Source organism: Heterodontus francisci, chromosome 30 (assembly GCF_036365525.1).
Source record: "Heterodontus francisci isolate sHetFra1 chromosome 30, sHetFra1.hap1, whole genome shotgun sequence".
NCBI lineage: Eukaryota > Metazoa > Chordata > Chondrichthyes > Heterodontiformes > Heterodontidae > Heterodontus > Heterodontus francisci.
Genome location: NC_090400.1, coordinates 16687127 through 16712680, shown reverse-complemented (window position 1 = coordinate 16712680; position 25554 = coordinate 16687127). Strand labels below are relative to the sequence as shown.

The following is a 25554-nucleotide window of genomic DNA, read 5'->3' as shown; positions in this document are numbered from 1 at the left end:
GAAACTTCTTCCCTTAGCGGAGCGGTCAATAACTAGGGAGCATAGATTTAAGGTAAGGGGCAGAAGGTTTAGAGGGGATTTGAGGAAAAAAATTTTCACTCAGGTTGGTTGGAATCTGGAACGCACTGCCTGAAGAGGGGGTAGAGGCAGGAACCCTCACAACATCTGATAAGTATTTAGATGAGCACCTGAAACGTCATAGCATACAAGGCTAGGGGCCAAGTGCTGGAAAATGGAATTAAAGTAGTTAGGTGCTTGATGGTCGGCACAGACCCGATGGGCCAAAAAAACCTGTTTCTGTGCTGTATAACTCTGACTCTACAGGGTTAGGAGCAGTCTTTCAAGAAAAGCCAAATGGATGTCGAAGACCGATCTATTATGCATCTAGAACTTTGTCTGAGACAAGGTATGCTATAATTGAAGAAGAATCACTTGCCATTATGTGGGCTTGAGAAGTTTTCTGATTACATTATTGGTCTGAAAGTCATGATTGAGACAGATGACAAGCCCTTGGTTTCCTTACTGGATGAGAAGGAAATTGCAAGGATGCCTCCAAGAATTCAGAGATTCCGATTGAGGTTGTTGAGATATACCTACGAGATGGGATATGTTCAGGGAAAAGATGCAAACTTTCACTGATGCATTATCAACAGCAGCATGTTAACTTTGTGGGCGAGATAGAGTCGTATTCACAGTATACAGTGTCGCACTGGATGGCAAGTACACAAACTTCAAGAAATTCGGCACGCTCAGGAGCGGGATGTGGAGTGCATTCGGATACACCAGTATTGTACACTAGGTTGGCCACAGGAACGTCCCAGCAGGAAGGCAATGAAAATTTTCTAAGAATTCAGGAGACAGTTCACAATCGTAGGTGATTTTCTGATCATTCTGATTTCTCTTTGAACAGATATCTTGGCAAGAATCTACCTTGGGAATGACTAAATGCAGAGCATGATGATCTATTTGGTAGCCAGGAATATCCAAAGACCTAGAAAAAATGATCTTGAATTGTCAGGTATGCAGGTACTCCAACCAGACCAGAAGGAATCTCTGATAACCACCCCATTTCCAACCAGACCATGGGAACGTCTAGGAATGGATTTATTTATATACAATGGAAAATCTTGCATCATAGTGATCGATTATTTTTCAAGATGGATTGAAAAGATTGTATTCCACAACAGAATTTGTTATTAGAGCTTCACAGGCTATCTTTGCAACACATTATTCCTGACGAGGTTGTTAGACAATGGACCACAGTTTGCAAATGCATGCTTCACACAGTTTGTGAGGAAGTGGGGATTTGAACATCCCAAGCTATGCTTGTTGACCTCAATCGAATGGTGAAGTGGAGGGAGGAGTACGAGCTATTAAATCGTTGAAGAAGGAAGATATTCCAACTGCACTATTGAATTACCAATCTACTCCATTGTTACGTGGACTTGCACCTTCAGAGCTGTTGATGGGGAGGAAGCTTAAAAACTCGCCTTCCTATTCTACCCAGAAAACTACTTGCAGCATTAGACATACAAGACTACAAAAAAATTCAAGACAGAGAAGTCTTACAGGAACCAACAAGCTCGCAATTATAGTAAGAGATTTTGTACCAGAAACCTATCAAGGTTAAAAGTTGGAGAGAAGGTACAGATTCCAGATCTAGGTTGTGACTGTAGTGTCATCCTGAGTGATGAAATTCATCTGAGATCTTGTGTAGTATGCACTCGAGAGGTTACTATACGCTGAAATAGGAGAAACCTTATCCCCATACCTCCAAACACAACAGTCATATATTTGGAGGAACCAGATGATCAAGAAACCTAGAGCCAACAGGATGCAACAAACATAGATGTTGAACAAGACTTTCAAGAAAGACTACTGCTCTTTCAGGTCTGACAAGAACATGATCAGGGAGAGTCATGAAGCCCCCTGATAGACTGAATTTTGATGTCAGAGACTTTGATGTGAGGGTGGGGCAGGTTTGTGAAGATGGGGTAGTATGCAAAGTCAAAATGAAAGACTTGGGAGGTGATGTAGTATAAGGGTCTGAAAGGGTTAATGTTTGAGACAGTAATCCTTCCCACTGTAGTGATGTAATAGTCACATGGGTATTAGGCTTGGAAGAAGCTAGAAGCACCATGAGTGGTACTAGCTGGACGTGCTTGATGAGTGTAAATAGTTACGTATATAAAGTAAATGAGTTACTATTTAGCCATGCAAAGACTGAGACAACTGTAAACAATGCTAGAAATACGCTAACAAAAACATACATGTACACCATGAAGTAACACCTATTTGTCAAATGAACCATATTCCGACGCCATCATGTAACAATGGTTCCCATATCGGAACCATTGTCTGAATCATCCCTGACCAGTTTCTGCTTGCTCTTTTGAACAGCTGTGAGACAGTTCTAGCTAAGCAGGAGCCCTGCTGATAACACCTTTTTAACTACTGCAGCAGAGAAATTGCAAGGTGACTTTCAAACTTCCCCCGACCTGTGCATGTGAACCTGGATTTTCCACCGTCGACTTTGCATTAAGGCTTAATCACATGGAGCCTACAACACTTTATCCGTTGAAAGATTTCCTCCTGAAAAGGTTTTTCTTTAAAACAATGAACTCTTACCACAATTGGACTCTAACTGCATGCTACCACTCTGTCTATCTTTTTGTCTGTGTGTATGTATGCCAGAGTGAGTGAGTGAGGTCGCAAACATTTTTTGCTTATTGTGTAAAATAATTGTCTTTTTTAAACTTACAAGAACCTGTTTGTCTATTTATTTGACCCTTAAACAGACTCGGACTAAAACTCTATTTTTGAAGCACTACCTGCGGTCAGTTGTGAGGTGAAAAATGGAAGTCGCCCACACCACTTCCCATCTATCCATAACAATATGTATAGGCACAAGTCTTGAGCAAGGCTGAAGTTGAAAATATAGCCTCTTCATCCCCCAGTTGCCTGGATTTGTGGAGCAGATCCCAGGTTGAAGCATATTGACATTTTTAATGGGTTAATAAATTGGTGAGGAGCAAGATTGAAAATTGCTAAACAGACATGATGCAGTTCTGTTTGGGATTTGTGCGGAGGACCAGCAGTCCAAGGAAATGTCAGCCAAGTTTAATAATTTTAGATAATATATTTTGCCTGATTTTTATGCTTCGGGAGTCGGACCCTCCCCTCTGCACACCTGTTTTAATGGATTTATCTTTTTCTGTCTTGTCACTCAGGAAACATGGCACAAGTTGGAGCTTCACCAGTTGTACAGGAGGAACCCTCCAGTGCTGAAAATCTTCTGGCAGTAAAATTCCTCATGTCAGCACTGGAGTCTATGGTAAATTATTAGGAGTTTATTAAATTATTTAATCTTCTTGACAATTGTCATTTAATTAGCAATCTTTAAATATGTTACATAATGCACTTTTACATTGTGGCTCAGTGCCTTTGTGTTCTGAGAGAGTGTTGACAAAAGACCATCTGCTCCATTTTACATAGCAAGTCTACCACTCAGAGGGCTTACGAAAATGTGTGCCCCCACTGCTGTTGGAACAAGGCAGGTCATGTGAGTCACACTGTGGAATGCTATTGATTCTGCAAGACTTAAATGTGGGAAGTTAATTACATCACAGTAATGTAAAAGGCCCTTTACTCCATAGTGAATCTAGTGGTAGACATTGATGCATTGAAATATAAATATCAGGTTGTGACGGTGAATCTGGAAAACCTTTAAAACCAGTTGGGATAGTGAGTACAGTTTTGGGCTCCACACTATAGAAAGGATGTTGAGGCACTGATTCCCATTTTGGATTGATTTTTACTACAGAAGTAGGAATGCTACTGATAATTGCAGAATGTTCAGTTCCATTCGCAATTCTTCAAATAATGCAGCAGTCTATGCCATGGTGCAACAGGATCTGGACAACATCCAGGCTTGGGCTGATAAGTGGCAACATTCGTTCCATAAAAGTGACAAACAATGACCTTTACCAACAAGAAAAAGTCTAACCACCTCCTCTTGACATTCAGTGGCCATAACGTCGACATCCTCGAGTCACCATTTGGTCAGAAACATAACAGACCAGCCATACAAATACTGTGGCTACAAGAGCAGGTCAGAGGCTGGGTATTCGGAAACAAGTAGCTCACCTCTTGACTACTCAAATCCTTTCCACCAAGTCACAATTCAGGAGTGTGATGGAATATCATCCCTTTGCCTGGATGGGTGCAGCTCAATTAACACTCAAGAAGCTCAATACCATCCAAAACAAGCAACCTGCTTGATTGGCATCTCATCCACCACCATTCATTCCCTCCACTACCAGTGAACCATCTACACGATGCACCACAGCAACTTGCCAAGGCTTCTTTGACAAGTACTTCCCCAACCTGAGATACCACCACCTCCAAGTTGCAGACCATCCTGATTTGGAAATATATCGCTGTTCCTTCACTGTTGCTGGGTCAAAATCCTAGAGCTCCCTACTTAACAGCTGTGTGGCTGCATCATCACCACATAAACAGTTTAAGGCAACTCACTAGAACCTCCTCCAAGGGTAATTAGGGATGGGCAATAAATGCTGGCCTTGCCAGCGATGCCCACATCCCATGAACTGATTTTTTTTAAAAAAGCATTTCAAATACAAAGAAAAAGATACAAAATTAGGACCTGTTTCTTTAAGGCAATTACTGCGTGCTTTAATAGAAAGTGTTTGAAATTGCGATGGTGGGACAGACTAGATAGAAACAGCTTATTTCCTGTTTCTGAAGCGTTTAGAATGAAGCTGTAAGAATATGGATAAGTTTTTATATACAGTGCAAAGACCGAACAGCCAAGGCAAGCAGAATTCGTTTAACCCATGTGCTTGCAGATTTTATTTTTTGATCAGAATGACACCCCTGAGAAAAGCAGGAGTTCAGGATCAACAAAGATGAACAGATTGCTGAGATTGGAAGCAGTGACATTACATTGGTGTGGGGAGATGGTTTAAAAATTAGACTTTGTATTTTTATTTGGGAAAAAATTGGTGTAGAAGATTGATCTTTAGCTGCCATCACTGAGCAATACCGTGAACAGCCTGGATAGGCAATTGCTCATGATTCCAACAGAGTTCTTTGCACGCACGTTTTCTAGACGTAGGACAGCAGTGTGTACGGTTGCTGCTCTGCATGCAGTCTTGAGATTAATGTTTTGATACAAGAATAAATGTTAATTGATGAGGTATTTTACTATTGCTAGCTTCCAGAAAAGTTACATTTTGGGGGATTTAGCACAGCGAGTAAGAGAAACTTCTTTGTACTGAGGGTTTTGAGGCTGTGATTTGCACTTTTGGAGTTAATAATTGAAGCAGTGACCTTGCCAACATTTAAAAATAGGTTAATTAGGTGGTTCAAGGAAAGGGAAAAAACGGGAAATGGAAACAGCAGGCACATGGGATTAGGAGTGCTGCTAATTTGGAGGTTCAACATGGAATGGTTGGGAGCTGACTGCCCTATTTCTGCATTGTAATTTCTATATAATGCCCTTTATCTTTTGAATTGCTTAGTATACTGCTGTTACTGCATTTTTAGATGGTTGTGGTATTTAGATTTATGACTTGGAAAAGGTTACATAATAGGATATATTTCGTTTATTTAACAAGTTTGCACAGGAGTCTGTGAGCAGTTGATTGGTGTAAGGCCTCTTAAGTAACATGAAAATGAGTGGAAAAATAAGTATTAAATGTTTATGTAGTATTGATTGCTGTAAGTAAGCTAGATATTGATGTAAATAAGGGTTTACTATAATTGTTTAATTTAAATTTGGCTCTCTGTCCTTTACTTTCTCATTCTTCCTTATTGTGTATCCATTTGGATCTACTTTTACTACATTAGCTTTACTTCATAGTATTTGTGTTCTGAAAATACCATAAAACTTGCTAAAACTATCATAAATAGAGGCTACTCCATGCAGACCTACAGCGAACATCCTATCATTTAATGAGGAAATAATTTGAGTTAATTGTGGATGTCTTACAAATGTAAGATTTAAATGTTGTATGTTTTCCCCATTGACTGTTGTTCAACATATCTTGTAAAATACTAAAAATTGGTTGAATAAATGGTAGAATTGAGCTGCAAGCACAGATTCTTATGTAGTAATGACTCCTGGTAGTGTTGGCATTTTTTGTTTTGTTGCCCTGAACTGTATGCTTTTACTTAAGGTACTGGTGGATCTTTATGTCCCATTTCTCAGTGAGTTGGAGACCATAGTACAAGTTCATTGAGTTTCACCTAGAGGTGAAAGCAGACAGTTTTAGACAAGAAGTAGGCCATTTGGCCCCTTGAGCATGTTTCACCATTCAGTTATTTCATTGGCTGATTTGTACCTCAATTTCATTTGTCTGCCTTTTCTCTGTATCCCTTAATACCCTTGCCTAACAAACTGTCTTGGCCTGGAGTATTTTTATTTGACCCAGCATCTACAATCCTTTTGGGGAGAGAATTCCAGATTTCCTCTGCATGTGCAAATGCACATTCTAATTTCAGACCTAAATTTTAAAATTAAAATGATGCTCCTTTTGTTCTGAATTCCTGTACCTGAGGAAATCGTTTCTTTGCATCTATCCTATTGAATCCCTTTATCATCAAGGGAATACAAACCAAGTTTATGCAACTTGACCTCACAATTTAACCCTTTAAATCCTGGTGAATCTGCCCCGTACCACCCCAAAGACCAGTATATATTTTCTGATGTGGACAAAACTGAATACTGTGCTGCAGATGATGGTCTGACCAAAGTTTTGTATAACTGAAGCATCACTTCTTCACTTTCATATTCTAACCCTTTAGAGATATAGGCCAGTATTCTGTTAGCATTTTTGCTTACGTTTTGTACCTATACACTAGTTTTTGTGGTCTGTGCATGTGGACACCCAAATCCCTTTGATCCTCCACAGCTCCTAATCTTTCATTTAAAAGAAAAAGGTCTTTTTTGGATCCCACTTCTCCCGCATTGAACTCTTTTTTTTTTTCTTGCTCATTTAGTTTATGTGCCTTTGTAACTCAGTGCTCCCATCTGTGCAACTTTATTGTGTCTTCTGATTTAGTGTTAATTGCAAATTTGGATCTATTTCTTCATCCAAGTCTTGAATGGATATGATGAAAAGCCAATGCACTTAGACACAGTAAAGTAAATGTTCTGCGTTTTTGTTTGGTTTGAGAGTTTTTTTCCAATCAGAAAAATTACATTATTTTGTGCTACTGGACATATTTTGAGTATGGTGTGCACCAAATGTAAGGCACATTGCGCAAAGCTCATGGTGCTTCTCACTATTGGAATGTGTGCTATCCTATAAGGACAGGAATGGACCATATAGAATGTTTTTCTGCTAAAGTGTAGGTGTGTCCACTTTTAGGCATACAAGTCAAATGAACACTGGGTGCAGTTTTTCAAAGGTTCGACACTATTAAGGTTGGTGATTGAAATGTTAGACTGGAGAAAAGGTCAAGAAAGAGCCTGCGGACCTTGTTGCTCTGATCTATTTATTCCATATTTGGAGAATTTTTCCTTTATTTCTGTGTGCTTTTTTAAGCATAATTGAAATTTGTATTAGTGTGATACAGGAAGTGTGTGTTTAAAAACAATTTTCTTTAATGCGTATCTTTCTATATTGTCTGAGAAAGGGTTTACTTAACTGATGTTTCCTCTTTAGTGCCAGGAAATTGCAAAGTCAAAAGCTGAAGTGGCTTGTATTGCTGTATATGAAAAAGATATATTTGTGGTGGGAACCGAGCGAGGAAGATCTTTCATTGGAAGTCGAAAGGATTTTCAGACTGACTTTGTCAAATACTGTAAGTTAACTAAAACTACAAAATAAAGGGATTGTATTAGGTTGCAGGGTGACTTCTGTTTCATTTCAAAAAGGATTAATTAAAAGCAGTTCAAGCAGCTTCAGTTTCTCTGTGGCTGTATATTGAATTTGAGATTCATGTAGGACACTAAAGTGCAACAGTTTTAAGACATGGATCTTTTGCACACCGCATTCATGCTGAGCTGTTTAGTGAGTTGTGAAACTGGTAAATGTAACATTGATAATGTCATATTTTGTGTGCCAAACCACCCGGTTAAGAAAAGGCTTAGAAATATTAAAAGAACGGGAGAACAAAATTGTGTGGGGATTCATTTTAATTAAATTGCAATTTAGGAAGCAGAGGAGCTTCTCTTTGCAGATTCAGTGAAATAATGATGCTACCCCTGCTCATCTGTTTCTCTGCTCAGCCCTCCTCTCCACTTGGCCCTCTTTTTCTCCCGCCCCCCCCTTCTCCTTTCTCCCGCCCCCCCCTTCTCCTTTCTCCCGCCTCCCCCCCTTCTCCTTTCTCCCGCCCCCCCCTTCTCCTTTCTCCCGCCCCCCCCCTTCTCCTTTCTCCCGCCCCCCCCCTTCTCCTTTCTCCCGCCCCCCCCTTCTCCTTTCTCCCGCCTTCTCCTTTCTCCCGCCCCCCCTTCTCCTTTCTCCCGCCCCCCCCTTCTCCTTTCTCCCGCCCCCCCCTTCTCCTTTCTCCCGCCCCCCCCTTCTCCTTTCTCCCGCCCCCCCCTTCTCCTTTCTCCCGCCCCCCCCTTCTCCTTTCTCCCGCCCCCCCCTTCTCCTTTCTCCCGCCCCCCCTTCTCCTTTCTCCCGCCCCCCCCTTCTCCTTTCTCCCGCCCCCCCCTTCTCCTTTCTCCCGCCCCCCCCTTCTCCTTTCTCCCGCCCCCCCCTTCTCCTTTCTCCCGCCCCCCCCTTCTCCTTTCTCCCGCCCCCCCCTTCTCCTTTCTCCCGCCCCCCCCTTCTCCTTTCTCCCGCCCCCCCTTCTCCTTTCTCCCGCCCCCCCCTTCTCCTTTCTCCCGCCCCCCCCTTCTCCTTTCTCCCGCCCCCCCTTCTCCTTTCTCCCGCCCCCCCCTTCTCCTTTCTCCCGCCCCCCCTTCTCCTTTCTCCCGCCCCCCCTTCTCCTTTCTCCCGCCCCCCCTTCTCCTTTCTCCCGCCCCCCCCTTCTCCTTTCTCCCGCCCCCCCTTCTCCTTTCTCCCGCCCCCCCTTCTCCTTTCTCCCGCCCCCCCTTCTCCTTTCTCCCGCCCCCCCTTCTCCTTTCTCCCGCCCCCCCTTCTCCTTTCTCCCGCCCCCCCCTTCTCCTTTCTCCCGCCCCCCCCTTCTCCTTTCTCCCGCCCCCCCTTCTCCTTTCTCCCGCCCCCCCCTTCTCCTTTCTCCCGCCCCCCCCTTCTCCTTTCTCCCGCCCCCCCCTTCTCCTTTCTCCCGCCCCCCCCTTCTCCTTTCTCCCGCCCCCCCCTTCTCCTTTCTCCCGCCCCCCCCTTCTCCTTTCTCCCGCCCCCCCCTTCTCCTTTCTCCCGCCCCCCCCTTCTCCTTTCTCCCGCCCCCCCCTTCTCCTTTCTCCCGCCCCCCCTTCTCCTTTCTCCCGCCCCCCCCTTCTCCTTTCTCCCGCCCCCCCTTCTCCTTTCTCCCGCCCCCCCTTCTCCTTTCTCCCGCCCCCCCTTCTCCTTTCTCCCGCCCCCCCTTCTCCTTTCTCCCGCCCCCCCTTCTCCTTTCTCCCGCCCCCCCTTCTCCTTTCTCCCGCCCCCCCTCCTTTCTCCCGCCCCCTTCTCCTTTCTCCCGCCCCCCCTTCTCCTTTCTCCCGCCCCCCCCTTCTCCTTTCTCCCGCCCCCCCTTCTCCTTTCTCCCGCCCCCCCCTTCTCCTTTCTCCCGCCCCCCCCTTCTCCTTTCTCCCGCCCCCCCCTTCTCCTTTCTCCCGCCCCCCCCTTCTCCTTTCTCCCGCCCCCCCCTTCTCCTTTCTCCCGCCCCCCCCTTCTCCTTTCTCCCGCCCCCCCCTTCTCCTTTCTCCCGCCCCCCCCTTCTCCTTTCTCCCGCCCCCCCCTTCTCCTTTCTCCCGCCCCCCCCTTCTCCTTTCTCCCGCCCCCCCCTTCTCCTTTCTCCCGCCCCCCCCTTCTCCTTTCTCCCGCCCCCCCCTTCTCCTTTCTCCCGCCCCCCCCTTCTCCTTTCTCCCGCCCCCCCCTTCTCCTTTCTCCCGCCCCCCCCTTCTCCTTTCTCCCGCCCCCCCCTTCTCCTTTCTCCCGCCCCCCCCTTCTCCTTTCTCCCGCCCCCCCCTTCTCCTTTCTCCCGCCCCCCCCTTCTCCTTTCTCCCGCCCCCCCCTTCTCCTTTCTCCCGCCCCCCCCTTCTCCTTTCTCCCGCCCCCCCCTTCTCCTTTCTCCCGCCCCCCCCTTCTCCTTTCTCCCGCCCCCCCCCTTCTCCTTTCTCCCGCCCCCCCTTCTCCTTTCTCCCGCCCCCCCTTCTCCTTTCTCCCGCCCCCCCCCTTCTCCTTTCTCCCGCCCCCCCCCTCTCCTTTCTCCCGCCCCCCCCTTCTCCTTTCTCCCGCCCCCCCCTTCTCCTTTCTCCCGCCCCCCCCCTTCTCCTTTCTCCCGCCCCCCCCCCCCTTCTCCTTTCTCCTGACCCCCCCCCCCCCCCCCCCACCCTGCCTTTTAAAGAAAATGATCTCTGAATGTGGGTGTCCAGGGAAGGCCACATTTATTGCCCATCCCCATTCCCTGAGAAGTTGCTGGTGGGACATTCCAGAATTCTGATCCAGCAACGATCAGGAAAGATAATGTATACCCCAAATCAATATTGTGTTTAACTTGGAGTAGATGTTCCAGTGATCTTGCTCTTAATAGTAAAGGTTGCGGACCTGGAAGGCAGTGTTGTAGTAAGCTTAATGAGTTGCTATAATGCATCCTGGTATCAGTGTGCCTGCGATGTTGATGGAGTAGATACTGTCCACTCATGCATGATGAACTTCCATTTTGTTGCTTGGACCTGTCCAAGTGCGTGGTGTGTTCCTGTCTTGGGCCTTGTAAATGACAATGAGGCTTTGAGGGGTCAGAAGGTGAGCGTCTGTCCTACTGTTTTAGCCACATTGTTGATACGGTTAGTTCAATTAAACTTGTGATCATTGGTAACTCCCCAATTGTTGATGTTTGGAGTGTGACTGATGTTTCAAGTGCAAGACTTTTAAACATTTTACATATACTAGAGGATTTCTGCATAGCACATCCTGTGGCTCACCAGGAGCCTCAGGAACATGTAAAACAGAATGTTTGTGTATTTCTTTAAGGCTAGAAAGTGCAATTGATAAATACACTTAATTGTCAGATTCAGATGGTTTTGTTTGGCCATTCAAATAAGGAATGTAATAATATATAGTGTTCCGATCCCGTTGGGGACCGTTAACTGGGAATTCAGCTTTTTAAAATTTATTACTGAAAGAACTACACGATTTCATATTTTAAACAACGTCTTTACTGTACAAGAGTTGAAACAACAAAACACTCCTCACTTAAAATTGCAATTTGGAATCATTTATACTTTAAACTTGAAATCTTAACAAAACATGAAGACGTATACTCTAAACTCTAAATCTCAACAGAACATGCCATTTGACTTTGAGTTCCCCTAAACTTTATGGATCTTGGCAGTTTGTTCACTACTCCTGGGACAAATTCAAAGTGTGCCACAGCTCTTAAGAATTCACTTCGATTTTCCTTAACTTCTCAGCTGTCTTCCGAGGTATGAGATCTCCTGGGGATTCTCCCACTAGTATCTGGCTAGGCAATCCGCCAACTATTTCAACACCTCGCCAATCTGGATTTCCAGCTTGAGCATGGACCTTTCTCAAAACAGCCACCCCTGGTTCTTGATGGCCACTTTGCTCCTGAGTCCAGTAGCTTGCAAAGCCAACTGCAACTGTCAGAAAGCAACAAAGGTTAAAAGGCACCTGACTAACATGCACCTCCTGCATCATCTATCTCTATAGCAATGTGGTAAATATGGGATGTCCCAGATAGCAATTTAAGCGAATTGCCTCCAACTCCCAAAACGTCTTTGATTTCTGATACCTACATGAATAATTGAAATTGTTAACAATGACAGGACAATTCATCCCAGACTTTCTAGCTACAATTCCCAACGAAACGAGCGCACCTGCTGTTTTATGGCTCTCATCTCTCTAACTCTGTCTCATGGAGAGATCTTTGAACTTTAAATCTTGGGAGGTCTGCGCCCATTTGAAATTCTTAAAGGTACACATTTAATCCCCCAAAACAAAAAGTGACCTCTTAAAATATTAATACAATCATCTGGTTCATGGTTTGTCACAGTAGGACTGGAAAAGGTTATTGCAGTTCATTTAGTTGGTCCCAATGAGTTGGAAATATTGAGGATCTGGTGAGCTAAAATAAAGGAATCTAAAGACATAATATTTTATCTTCCTTTAGATTTGTAAGAAAGGACAGGAGGTGGAAATTGTACACTAGCTTTAAGTTGAAAATGGTTTTAGTTACAGTAGTTTGGAATGGTTCAGTTGTCTTAACTTAGTTCTCTGTGCTCTGTTCCAACTCTTGAGAGAGTGGAAGCCAGGGCTAGGAGTCAATTTACATAAAACAGAAAATGCTGTCAGGCTGCATCTGTGGAGAGAGAAAGGTCAGTTCATTAAATGGGTAGATTGACCCAGTAAGCTATGGTAGAATAAAGTGGTCTATGGTAGCATGATAGTGTTACAAAAGTGTTACAGGAAGTGTGAGATGACGTGTGCTATACATAAGACTTTTAATATTGCTAGCAGATTACATTGTTCATGGTGAGTAAAAGGAAAAGAAAGAACTTGGAATTATAGAGCATGTTTCATGCCCTCAGGATGTTCCAAAGTAGGTTTTATGAGAACAGAATTGTTATGCCAAGTATTCCTTGGCGGATTGACTTGTAGGTACATAATGGACCCTGGGATCGCAGCATTGTGATGGGGGGTTGGGGTGGGGGAGGTTTCAGGATGTAGTTATTTTTGGGAAAGGGTATTCCAAGGTATGGAAGCACTATGTGTGGGGTTGTAGGAACACTGAAGAGGAAGGTCTTGTGAATAGTGGGCCAGGACCCAGGAAAGTAGGGGTTGAATTTTTCAAGCAGGTAAGAAGTCCTGCTGCCAGGACTGAAAGTGGGATCTGACCCCGTGCCAGCAGGCGGCATGTTACTGGCAGTGGCCAATTAAAAGGCCGCTGGCTGGACCACAGTTCAGTTGCAGGCCCAGTCAGAGGGCCGGCAGCCTCAGCAGTGCCACTGGTGGCAGTGGCCACTGCTGAGGCTGCAGGACAAAGGAGAGGGTGTCTCTATGGTGAGGCTTCCTTGAAACCAAGGTAAGTTTTGTTTTTAAGCATGCCGGAGCCAGGCAGGCATGCTTGACCTAGCAATTGGCGGGGGGTACCTTTCATCAGTGGCATCATAGCCACAGGGGTGGCCATTGCCGCCAGGAGACCCTTGTGTGGGCTATGGAGTAGCCATAAAGGGAGGCTGCTAGGGTTTACCTAGTGGTCACTCCATGAGGTGGTGACCCCTCCTGATGTCAAAATACTGGCGGGGGTTGGAGGTGGCCCTTAATTGGCACTTTTTGTGACAATTGGCGGCCCGACGGAAAGACATCAGGCTCCCCTGCTGATGCCTTCTGTCATTTTACCAACCCAAAGTCTAAGGGTCTCACTGCATTGTCTTTGGATTATGGAGCATTGGAAATGTTACTGATTTGTGAACACTTTAAGAGGTTCATGAGACTTCTGAGGGGGGCTGGCGGCTCTCAAAGCGTTTTGGAGCCATCAAGCCTAGGAGGGGCAGAGTGTGAAAGTATTTTGGGTGTTGCTAGTATCTGCTTCATTGATGTAGAGCAGTCTCTTTCAGCCATATGGTAGAGGAAGCCTAAACTATTGAAGTAGTTTGTAGTGGGCTTTCAGACCATCTGACGATTCCCCTGCATGTCATCCCAACGGCCGCCTCCTCAACCCATTCACAAACTCTTTAGTATCTTCAGATACCCTCACCATTCCAAACTATTTTTCCTGTTAGCCAGTTGCTGTGTTTATAGTCTTGCTATGAACTATTTAAGGGTAAATTACCTAGTTTTATGCTTTTGGTGCATGCTGTGAGGATTTAATGGTAAATTGTGATCTACAGTTTAATTTTCTGTCCAATCTCCTAGTATGTGCCAGGAGCACAGAAGTGAAAAATGTATCCTTGGTGCCCTTTTTAGTGAGATTGATGAGATAGTCCAGTCTTCATAAATATATAAATTTCCATAAACATGGAAAAATTATTTCAGAAAATGTTCAAAGATCAGCCTTTACACAGTTCTCAAGGTTTTAATATAAAGAAAAATCCTCAAGTCTCAAAGATGATTCAGAAGAGGTTTTTTAATTGGGCGTTTCTACTGAAAGAAACGGGGTAGCCGGAGACTAAGAAATTACATTCTTGATAAAAGATTTGTTTTCTTCTATTTCAGTAAAGAAACTACATCTGCTCTGATTCCAGGTCTTGTGAGCTGTTGAAAACAGAAAAAAACACATTAGTTAATAAATTCAAATAAATGTCACTTGGCTGAAATAAAGCCATGAGATTTTAATGCCCACTTTGTTTCAGAGCTTTTTAGAAAAAGAAAACAAGTTCTCCAATCACCACAGGATGGCGTTACATACCATCAGTTCACACTGATGTGCAGATTGCACGCTGGGAAACGCTGCAAGATATACTGTTGTTAGAAGCTTTGTTTAACCATTGAAATAAAAATATCCAGTTGAAGCCCAGGTTGCTCACTTGGAATTATTGGTAAATTTAAAGTATTTAGTACAGAAAATGTTGAACTGTCAGGAGTGAATAATGCAAGTTGCTTTTAATCAGTTACAAATAACTCACTTGATTACACACATGGTACAATATCCTCTGCAAAATGCATTCATGTAGTATTCTGTTCCCGTATAAGACCTGCATTCTTATCCTACTGTTTAAGTGCAAGTGTTTTCCATTCATTGGGCAACTAATATTTATTTTAAGCTTGTGATATTCAGTATGCTTGAGGTTGAACAAATTTATATTGTACTTAAGATGCATACCAATGGAGAAGCATTTTAGTTCCAAATGTGGCATGGGTTGGGTGATGAATCTTTATATTATGTTTTCTAAGCACTTTTAATGGGAGATTAAGATTAGTTATTCAGTACAGTGGGTCTATCACTGATTTGATGCATGGGCCTGCACTGTTTTCCTTGCTCTCTTCGAATAACTACAGTTTAATTTCAGGTGTGGCTGAGGAGCAAAAGGCAGCAGAAAAGCTAAGAAGTAACGATGTTCTTTGTGTGACGCCGACTGCTGTGGATAATCAGGCTGACATTGGAACAATAAGAAAATCAGTTGAGGAGTTGTTCTCTTCACTCTATGGTACTGTTATATTTCAAACTGTCTGTGGGGAAAAGATTAGTATTGATATACCGTGATTGTTTACTGACGTTTGTACAATTGAATGAAGTCACTAATTATATTTCCCAGGCAACATCCTGGTGAATCTCCTCTGCAACCTCTCCAGTGCAATCACATCCTTCCTATAGTGTGGCGACCAGGGCGGCACAGTGGCGCAGTGGTTAGCACCGCAGCCTCACAGCTCCAGCGACCCGGGTTCAATTCTGGGTACTGCCTGTGCGGAGTTTGCAAGTTCTCCCTGTGACCGCGTGGGTTTTCGCCGGGTGCCACGGTTTCCTCTCTCTGCCAAAGACTTGCAGGTGATAGGTAAATTGGCCATTGTAAATTGCCCCTAGTGTAGGTAGGTGGTAGGGAATATGGGATTACTGTAGGGTTAGTATAAATGGGTGGTTCTTGGTCAGCACAGACTCGGTGGGCCGAAGGGCCTGTTTCAGTGCTGTATCTCTAAATTAAATAAATAAATAAGAACTATACACAGTACTCCGGCTGTGGCCTAACTATCGTTTTATACAGCTCCATCATAACCTCCCTGCTCTTATATTCTATGCCTCGGCTAATAAAGGCAAGTATCCCATATGCCTTCCTAACCATCATATCTACCTGTGCTGCTGCCTTCAGTGATCTGTGGACAAATACACCAAGGCCCCTCTGACCCTCTGTACTTCCTAGGGTCCTACTATCCATTGTAAATTCCCTTGTCTTGTTAGTTCTCCCAAAATGCATCTCACACTTCTCTGGATTAAATTCCATTTGCCACTGCTCTGCCCATCTTACCAGCCCATCTATATCGTCCTGTAATCTAAGGCTTTCCTCCTCACTATTTACGACACCACCAATTTTCGTGTCATCTGCGAACTTACTGGTTATAACCTCCTATATTCACGTCTAACTTATTAATGTACACTACGAACAACAGAAATAATGTGCTCACCAGAATTTAAAAGAAAGCTTTGAAGTACCATGTCTCCCTAATTGCTGGGTTGCTTTATGGCATTGCGGATGGAGAGAAGCCCAGAGTAGCTTTATTACAAATATTGGAGGCCATGACTTCAGGCGAACTTATAAACTAATTGAGTTTGAAGCTAAACTAGTGGCTATGTACTGGATCTCTGGCTAATTCAAAGTCATTGTCATAGAGCCATAGAGAGATACAGCACTGAAACAGGCCCTTCGGCCCACCGAGTCTGTGCCGACCATCGACCACCCATTTATACTATCCCTACATTAATCCCATATTCCCCACCACATCCCCACCTTCCCTCAATTCTCCTACCACCTACGTACACTAGGGGCAATTTTTTTTTTACAATGGCCAATTTACCTATCAACCGGCAAGTCTTTGTCTGTGGGAGGAAACCGGAGCACCCGGTGGAAACCCACACGGTCACAGGGAGAACTTGCAAACTCCACACAGGCAGTACCCAGAATCGAACCCGGGTCGCTGGAGCTGTGAGGCTGCAGTGCTAACCACTGCGCCACTGTGTGCTGTTTGTCCTGGTGTTTCTAATGGAGCTGGTTCAGATTGTGTGTTATGAGATGCCTGAGCAGGGTCGATCACCCACTAATTTGCCTCCAAGCAGCTGACAAAAATTCCCCCAAATTAACTAATTTTAAATGTCCTTTTTTCTCTCCATAAAATGAGTGCAGATTTCCTTTTCCTTTTGCTGCTTAACTCTGAAGACCCGCATGCTTCCAGTTCATTCTGTGAAGTTACACTTAACTACATATGCACCAAGAGATGTCCTTACTCTGGTACAGATACTCTTGGAAACCAAGGATCGCTGTCTTGGACAAATCAGGAAAATGAAACAAAAAGGTGTTGGAAATACTCCGGTCAGGCAGCAACTGTGGAGAGAGAAACAGTTAACATTTTCATCATTGACCTGAAATGTTAATTCTGTTTCTCTCTCCACAGACGCTGCTGGACCTGCTGACTGTTTCCAGTATTTTCTGTTTTTATTTCAGATCTCCAACATCTGAAATATTTTGCTTTTGTATTTGAGAAAAATGAAAGTTTCTTTCCCGATGCGTATTACTTGTTGACTATGACTATGTACACAATTAAAATACATAAAATCATAAATCCATAGAATTGTGCTTGGTCCATCTCCACTGTCATTGGCTTTGTTTTATATCATCACGATTCTGATGTTGCCTGTTCTTCAATTAAGAATGTAATGCTCTTTTAAAAATGATGTTTGAAGCCATCTGGTTCGTTGTAGCTCACTGCTTTAGGATACGACTCTCTGATAGCTTCTGTGTTTTGACTGTACCTAATGCGTTTGCCTCGACAACCTTGTTGGTGAATTATTCCAGTCACTGTAAAAATGTTCTTTCCAGTAAGTTATGAATGAACTGTTCACTCATTTTAATCAGTTCTTTGCCAGTGTTGACTTAAAAAAAGAACTGCTATAATTCCCTAGGGGGTGAAAGTTACCATAGACTCTAAGAAATTAATCATTTTGGTTGAATGATCTTGCTTCACTTGCATAGGCAAAGTGCTGTTGGCAGCATGCGTGCTTTGCTTTTGCAAGGAGCTCCTGAGAGTTCTTTGTTAGAGGTGTAAAGCATGTGCTTCTATCCTGCTGGCCCTCCAATGGGTCCAACAGGGACTGGCAGCATAGTGGAGCAACAAACGCAGAGAATATCATGTGTAAATGCTGCTTTCCCATGTGACTAAGGACCAAATAAAAATGCCATAGTGTTTGTATTTTAAAATACATTTTTTCCCAGTTGGTATCTACATACATATGGAAATCATTAGTTTTCTTTATGCTTTTATTTTTTGCCTTGTTGGTTACCTTGTCTCTTCTGTTTTTCATAATTTCAGGTAAAGCTCTTGGGAAACTTACTCCAAACCCTGTGCCGTATGAGAAGATCTTGCAGGACCCAGCTGCTGTCGCAATACAAGGACTACCTGATGGCGTGTGTTTTAAACACCCTTCAAATTATGACACTACAACATTAAAAAAAATTTTGGAGCAAAAGGCACAGATTATATTTGTCATAAAGAGGTAAACTTTCCCCGAAGCCTAATTTTAAGTAAAGGTTTCAGTTCCTCTGATGAATCAAATGCAGTTGTTGAGCTGTTAAGCTTAACATATAAGTTTCATTATCATGTGTTACTGCAAAACAGTACTTCCCAGGCCCTCAAATAAAAAAAACTAATTTTCTGTAAGAAATTGGCATTACATTAAAAAAAAATATAATGACATACAGGAGGTTGTCTTTTAAACTTTAAAGACTTTAGCTACTGGGTTTTGGATTAAAGCTGGATGGTTCCCTCACTGCTGATGCATATAATAAAGCTTCGGTTATCCTATGTCTCTTAATTTGTTTGTTTTCCTGGCTGCTGACATGCAGTATTTGAAATATTGTAGTCATTTAATTCTCTGCATTGCTGTCAGTTCTTGCTGGTTAACTGCAGAAGTTACTGTTGACACTAGGTTGAGTAAACCGGAGAATGTGCATGTGTCTTGAAGGTGCTAACACTGCCATTTTGTAATAGACTGTTTATATTGTGACCACTGGGATGTTTGGTACAATAGAATAAGATTCTTTCTGTTTAGTTTATTTATTTATTTAGAGATACAGCACTGAAACAGGCCCTTCAGCCCACTGAGTCTGTGCCGACCATCAACTACCCATTTTATACTAATCCTACATTAATCCCATATTCCTTACCACATCCCCACCTTCCCTCAATTCCCCTACCACCTACCTATACTAGGGGCAATTTATAATGGCCAATTTACCTATCAACCTGCAAGTCTTTGGCTGTGGGAGGAAACCGGAGCACCCGGCGAAAACCCACACGGTCACAGGGAGAACTTGCAAACTCCACACAGGCGGTACCCAGAATCGAACCCGGGTCGCTGGAGCTGTGAGGCTGCAGTGCTAACCACTGCGCCACTGTGCCGCCCAAATAGTTGGACCATCTACTGTGGTGAAATGGAAGGCAAATGAATTTGCAAAGTTGAAAGAATTCAAGAAATTTTATTTGCATAATTGCTTCCTGAACTGCTTTTCGTTTTTGCAAGTAACTACTTCTCTATGCACTCAATTCACAAACTGTAGTGGATGGTTCAAGGTATCCAGCCAGGATTACATTTCTACAGTGGAGAGAACACTGGTGGGTAAATCTTTGTTCATGAGGTAGCGCAGGGCAACTTCACTAAAGGATCCTGTACGTTCATTCCTTGTAACTCAATAAACTGCTGGCATTGTAGGTTATATGTGGTTGATAGAAAGGACTAATCTGAATATTTATGGATTAGATTTAACCTGTCCAATCGGTATTGAAAACTACCTTTATTATTAACATCAACATTTCTAGCAATATTAGCAGAGGCAGGTAATTCAGCAAGTTTGCTTCAAAAGCCAGTGGCTGTAACAGATTTCTAAATCTCAGTGAAGACTTCAATGAGTAACATTTTAACCCATAATGGGTAAACTCCCATTCACTTCACTTTTGAAGAAAACTTCAATGTTTACAACATGCAAGACTATAATCTGTGTAATTTCTTCTCGTTTATTCAGAACATTTGTTGCCTGATAATAGGAAACTGATGTATTCTGTCAAGCTTGCTAATTATACTTTGTTTTTGCATGTATTTATAAAGTTGCGATATTAACCATGTTTAAATTATTGAGAGTTTGTACTTGGTTATCAATACTGTACAATCACTTTTTTAATTCAGGCCATTTCTGGATGCCTCCATTCAGCATGGTAAGTAGCTCACGATGCATAATATTTTTGTGAGTAATTTTTTTAAACTAATGTGGTACAATCCTGTTAAATATAGAATTAGGTTGTCAGTTTATAAAGTTATCACCCAAGTAAAGAAATCTTTCCACACAATGTCTTAATAATCTATTTCGCAACTCAGTCTACATAAGAGCACAATAATTTTTGTACAAAATGATTGCCTTCTACAATTTCTTTTCATTAATTTCCGTAGTATTTTGACAAGAGTTCTGAGGATCATAGAAAATAGTGATTCCTAGACAGTAATGTGAGGAATTAAGGAACCTAAACACTGATGGATTGTAACTGGCACAAGAATAATTTTTTTTTGTACTTGGCTTTCATAGTGTAGAACATTGAAGAGCAAGTGCTGTACGAGAAATTAAATAATGATGAGCCTGCAATATGTAAGAAATGTGTAATTACAATCCCAAAAAGCAGCTGTAAGATTACAGGTGCATTCTATTCAGCAATGTTTAAGAGGCATCTTGACAAATACACGAATAGGATGGGAATAGGAGGATACGGTCCCCGGAAGTGCAGAAGGTTTTAGTTTAGGCAGGCATCAAGATCGGCGCAGGCTTGGAGGGCCAAATGGCCTGTTCCTGTGCTGTACTGTTCTTTGTTCAATGCATCCCACTGTTTAGCTTAATGCTCAAGGTGCAGGGTTGCGTGCACTAAATCACTAGGTAAGTTCACAGTATCTGAAAAGGAACACTGCAGTACCTTCAGAAATAACTGGAGCAGACATTTCCAAATGTAACCCTTCCATTCCCATCCAACCGTTTCGAAGATATCAAATGCGACGGGTGGCAGTGGGCAACCTTGCTCTATTCTTTGCGAGAAAGATGGAGAATTCAGTAAGCCTTTCATTTACTTTTACATGGATCTTGGAGCTGGAATACAAATTCCAATTAAAATCCATGATTCAGCCAAATCTTCCAGCTTTTATAAAGCTGACATAGGCACAATGTCAAAAAACCTTTTCAAAAATTGCTGAAGCAATATTTCAGTCCAGTCAGTCAAAGCATAATGGTCCATCAGTGACACCTAACTTGACAGTCACTGTTCATTGTGAACCAAGCACTGTTTCGAAGGCAGCTTGGCGCTGCCCTTCTGAAGAAGGTTCTGAACCACAAGCTTAATGTTTCTTAGGAATGTTAGTTTCTATGTGGAAAGCAAAGGACATGCCAAACTACTCAGGACAATTGCTGTGAGCCCCGTGCTGATGTCCTAATCAACTTCAGAAAGGAAGCAGAGAGCACCATTCCTGGATGTATTTGCACCATCTTTTTTAATAATGCAGTCAGTAACCAATTTGGATTTGTTATTAATATACCAAACTCCCAGACATGGGTGTATTTCACTTTGCTGGCTCTTAGCTAAGCCAAACCTCAAGAGCAGCTTGTTTCTACTGTTACGACTGAGGCTGGAGGAGTGCACTGTACTTCTCTAGTTCCACTTCTCCACGGGTCACAACAAATATTTAAATGTTTTACCTTGTTACTGATGCAGCCAATTATATACTCTGTCCACCTTAGTTTCAGAACAATGTCTGCCAACCAGGTTTCTATAATAAACAACAAAATTATTAATTTATTATAAAACAAGACCCATTCAATAAAGGTGCAAAGATTTAACACTTTGAAATATGAAAGTATAAATATATACCCTTATAAGATAACCCAGCACCCGCACACCCCACCCTGATTAAAGAAAAAAATAGTTTTCTCTGCAGAGATTAACTTTACAAAAAAGGCAAAAAGTACTTTGGCCAACTACTTGTTTATTCTTGAAGAAAAAGGATAAGATATGGAATGTTCCCAGTTGGCCCTTTGGTCTGGCATCCAGATAGATTTAGGCAGCTGTCGCTGGCATCTTTTTGGAGTAGTTCTCTTCAGGCAACATCGAGGATTAGTCTGGCAGACAGGACAAATGCTGCATAGATTTCTCTCTTGCACTGAATTCTCAGGATTTCTCAGAGGTGGCACAAGATGAGCTGGGTGCTTCTCTCAGCAGGCTGCCATCCCAACTGACATTCAAAACAGTCCACACCCCAAGTCAGAAAGCCCAAAACTCCTGACCACCATAAACCTAGGCATGTAACTTCTCTGTAAACAACTACTTTAGCTAGCAAGGCTCCTTATGTTTATTTAGCCTTCATTGTCTCTTCCAGTTTTTTTTTTAAAAAAGTGTCCTTCCAGTGACCATTTTTAATTAAAAAAAAACACATCCATGGAATCTCTTCAGTCTTTCAAATGAACCAATTTCCACAATCTTCTAAACATGAGTCCTCAAAAAACATACTAGTAATGGAAGCACCTTCGTAACACTACAAATATTCCAAGCTAGAAATTCATCTATCTATGAAGATAGATTATGGAAATTCCTATATTATGAAAAGAGATCGATCTGATGGCAAAATATTAGTGAATTCAGGCGGAAATGTGTTCCTTCAGATACCTTTTATCTTTCAGGTTCAAACTATTAACTGACAGTCTGACTAATACTTCTGCAGTTTTAGGGCTTTAAATTGACATGCATAATTTGTTAGGACAAATCTCTCCACAGTTAATTAAATAAGGCATGTGGTGTTGATAGAATCGTTCATATTCCAATATTGGGCCATAATTTGCTTTTAAAATAATAGTGAAGCTAATGATGTTTGCTGCTGTTTATGTGCGAATGGTACAGTAACTTCAGGTGAAGGGGCAAATGTGCAGTTAAACTTAAATATCTTAAAGTTGCTGCCCAAACTGCACGCTATGCCATTAGGTTTGTGAAAATGGTATCTCACTGTCTGCCTAATGATTAAAATGTACTGAATGCGTGCATTTGGTTTATTTGCACGATAGATACCAACTAAGCTCAAAGTTAAGTCTTGGCCATTTAAAAGTTTAAGTACCCTTTCAATCGTGTGTTCACTGTTAAAATACTGCCAATCAACCTTTCTGGCACTGAACATTAACTTGTACGGAGTGTCATTCCTTGACCTTTTACTTGTTAACTATTTACAAAATTTAAATTTTTTTTGTCTCTTTTCTCTGAATTCAGTCTTTCTTTCCTTCCCATTATTTCTCCTCTTGTATTTGATATATTGAATTAATAGAATGAGTAAGCACAAAAGGAGGCCATTTGGCCCATCATGATGCTGCTGGCTTTTCCCTGGTACCATTCTAGTAATTCTCATATGCACCCTCCCCAAGGCCTTGTCATCCTTTCTAAAATGTAATGCTCAGAATTGAACACAGCACTTCAGCCAAGGCCCAAACAGTTTTTTATCTAAAAGTTTAATGTAATTTCCTTGCTTTTATAATCCATTCCTCCATTAATAAAACCAAGGATCTCACTCTAATTTACATTTACTTCTCAGTCCTTATGCTGTTAATTTCATATTTCTTCAACCTGATTGGTTAGGGAAATAAACAGTTGCTGCCCTGCTAATTCAGGTCCCAGATGCCCTGTTTTCCTTGCTGTGAAATTATAAGCTTGCCCTTTATAGCAACTTGTCAAGCAAAAAAGTTATATATCTAAAAATGCAAGGGAAAGTCAAACAAATAGTTGTTATTGGATGCCCGGCCATAGGAAACCATGTTAGCACTGTGAGGAAAATTCTCTTGTATACCTGTAACACAACTGGTTCATCCCAGTCAGAACTCCACCTTCAATGTAGCAGTTATTCTGTATTTGTGTGCCATCTGCTGGCACAAATTCAAACTGCTGGTTTTCTGTGTGCCCTTAATGCACAGGAAAGTAAACTGCTGTTTTCAAATTCCCTTTATGCCAACACTAAATCAGTTGAGATATTCCTTTTTCAAAGCAATCTCTCTCCTTTCCCTCGCTCTCGCACCCTCCTTTCCCTCGCTCTCGCACCCTCCTTTCCCTCGCTCTCGCACCCTCCTTTCCCTCGCTCTCGCACCCTCCTTTCCCTCGCTCTCGCACCCTCCTTTCCCTCGCTCTCGCACCCTCCTTTCCCTCGCTCTCGCACCCTCCTTTCCCTCGCTCTCGCACCCTCCTTTCCCTCGCTCTCGCACCCTCCTTTCCCTCGCTCTCGCACCCTCCTTTCCCTCGCTCTCGCACCCTCCTTTCCCTCGCTCTCGCACCCCCCTTTCCCTCGCTCTCGCACCCCCCTTTCCCTCGCTCTCGCACCCCCATTTCCCTCCAGTTATATTAAGCAAGATGTTAAATTTTCAAAATTATTGTAAAATAAAAGGCATGGAATTGTCCATGCGTTTCAACTTTTCTTATACATTAATTTTTGTTCTGTTGAGGTTACCCTTGAATTTATAGAGCAGCTTTTCAGATGAATATTTGAAATCCAGTGATTGTCGCATTAGCAAGTTACTCCTTTACAATTACACTTCTATTTTTCTATAGTGGACGTAGAACAACCAACTGGAAAGGAGAATACACAGATGCCAGCTGCCAGGTGAGAAGAAAAATAAGGGATCATAAAAGTAAATTGATTTTTGTTCCACCCTTACAGCTTTTGTGGTGATTACTAGGTATGTGCACTCACCGTGTGAACAGTGACTTGCCTGTCTCTGTATTTTGCCCAACTCCCCTCCATCTGCTTTTCCTTCTTAGCCACTTGGTGTTTCTTCTGTCTTCCCTGTTCTGTCTGCCTGTCTCTCACCTCATGTTTTTTCTCTCTCTCCCTCCCCCATCTCCTGCACGCATGGCGCACCTTCTCTCTCACCCCCCCCCCACTCTCTCGCTCGCCGCCCCCGCAGTGCTGCAGCGGTTCCAAGAAAATAGTTTGATATTTTGGATTCTAGCTCATCAGATGTTGGAAACTGTTGGAAGTGATGGAGTATCAGGACTATATTTCATTTCCCTGTGGTCCTGAATGTATTGCTCTGCTCCATATTTCTGGCGGTGATTTTTCAAGAATATAGTTACATACGAATTACGAGCAGGGGTAGGCCACTTGGCCTCACCATAGAACTGTAGAACCAGAGATAAATTACAACGTAGATGAAGGCCATTCAGCCCATCGTGTCTGTTCCAGCTTCCAGCACCTGGTCCCGTAGCCTTGTAGGTTACAGCACTTCAAGTGCATGTCCAGGTACCTTTTAAATGAGTTGAGGGTTTCTGCCTCCACCACTGTTCCTGGCAGTGAATTCCAGACACCCACCACCCTCTGGGTGAAAAAGTTTTACTTCATGTCCTCTCTAATCCTTCTGCCAATCACCTTAAATCTGTGCCCCCTGGTAATTGACCTCTCCGCTAGGAATACAGGTCCTTCCTGTCTACTCTTATCTAACCTGCTCCGCCATTCAGTAAGTTGATGGCTGAACTGATTACTCCATATTCCCGCTTACCCCCAATAACCTTTCACTGCCTTGCTTTTATGTGGGTGCCCCTCATTTCAGGGACTTGTGCTTGATATGTTATGTAGATGGCATGCTACAAGATTCTATAATTTTTATTCTAATCTGTAAATGAATGAAATAAATGAAATGGGTGGTGTGCTAAAGGTATCTTTTAACCAGTGTTGACTTATTCAGAAAAGGTGGTG

The 25554-nt window shown here is 42.8% G+C and overlaps 1 protein-coding gene across 9 annotated transcripts in view; it reads left to right on the top strand.

Moving 5' to 3' along the window:
• The window catches only part of LOC137346600 (general transcription factor II-I-like), a 237451-nt gene that overhangs the window by 77925 nt on the left and 133972 nt on the right, over positions 1 to 25554 (top strand). For all 9 annotated transcript variants that reach the window (XM_068010145.1, XM_068010146.1, XM_068010150.1 and 6 more), the window contains 6 exons: positions 3231 to 3334; positions 7692 to 7830; positions 15110 to 15247; positions 18117 to 18300; positions 19987 to 20015; positions 24411 to 24462. In XM_068010145.1, the coding sequence (XP_067866246.1) occupies positions 3236 to 3334; positions 7692 to 7830; positions 15110 to 15247; positions 18117 to 18300; positions 19987 to 20015; positions 24411 to 24462 (641 nt within the window). In that variant the 5' untranslated portion in view covers positions 3231 to 3235. The remainder of the gene's footprint in view (positions 1 to 3230; positions 3335 to 7691; positions 7831 to 15109; positions 15248 to 18116; positions 18301 to 19986; positions 20016 to 24410; positions 24463 to 25554) is intronic.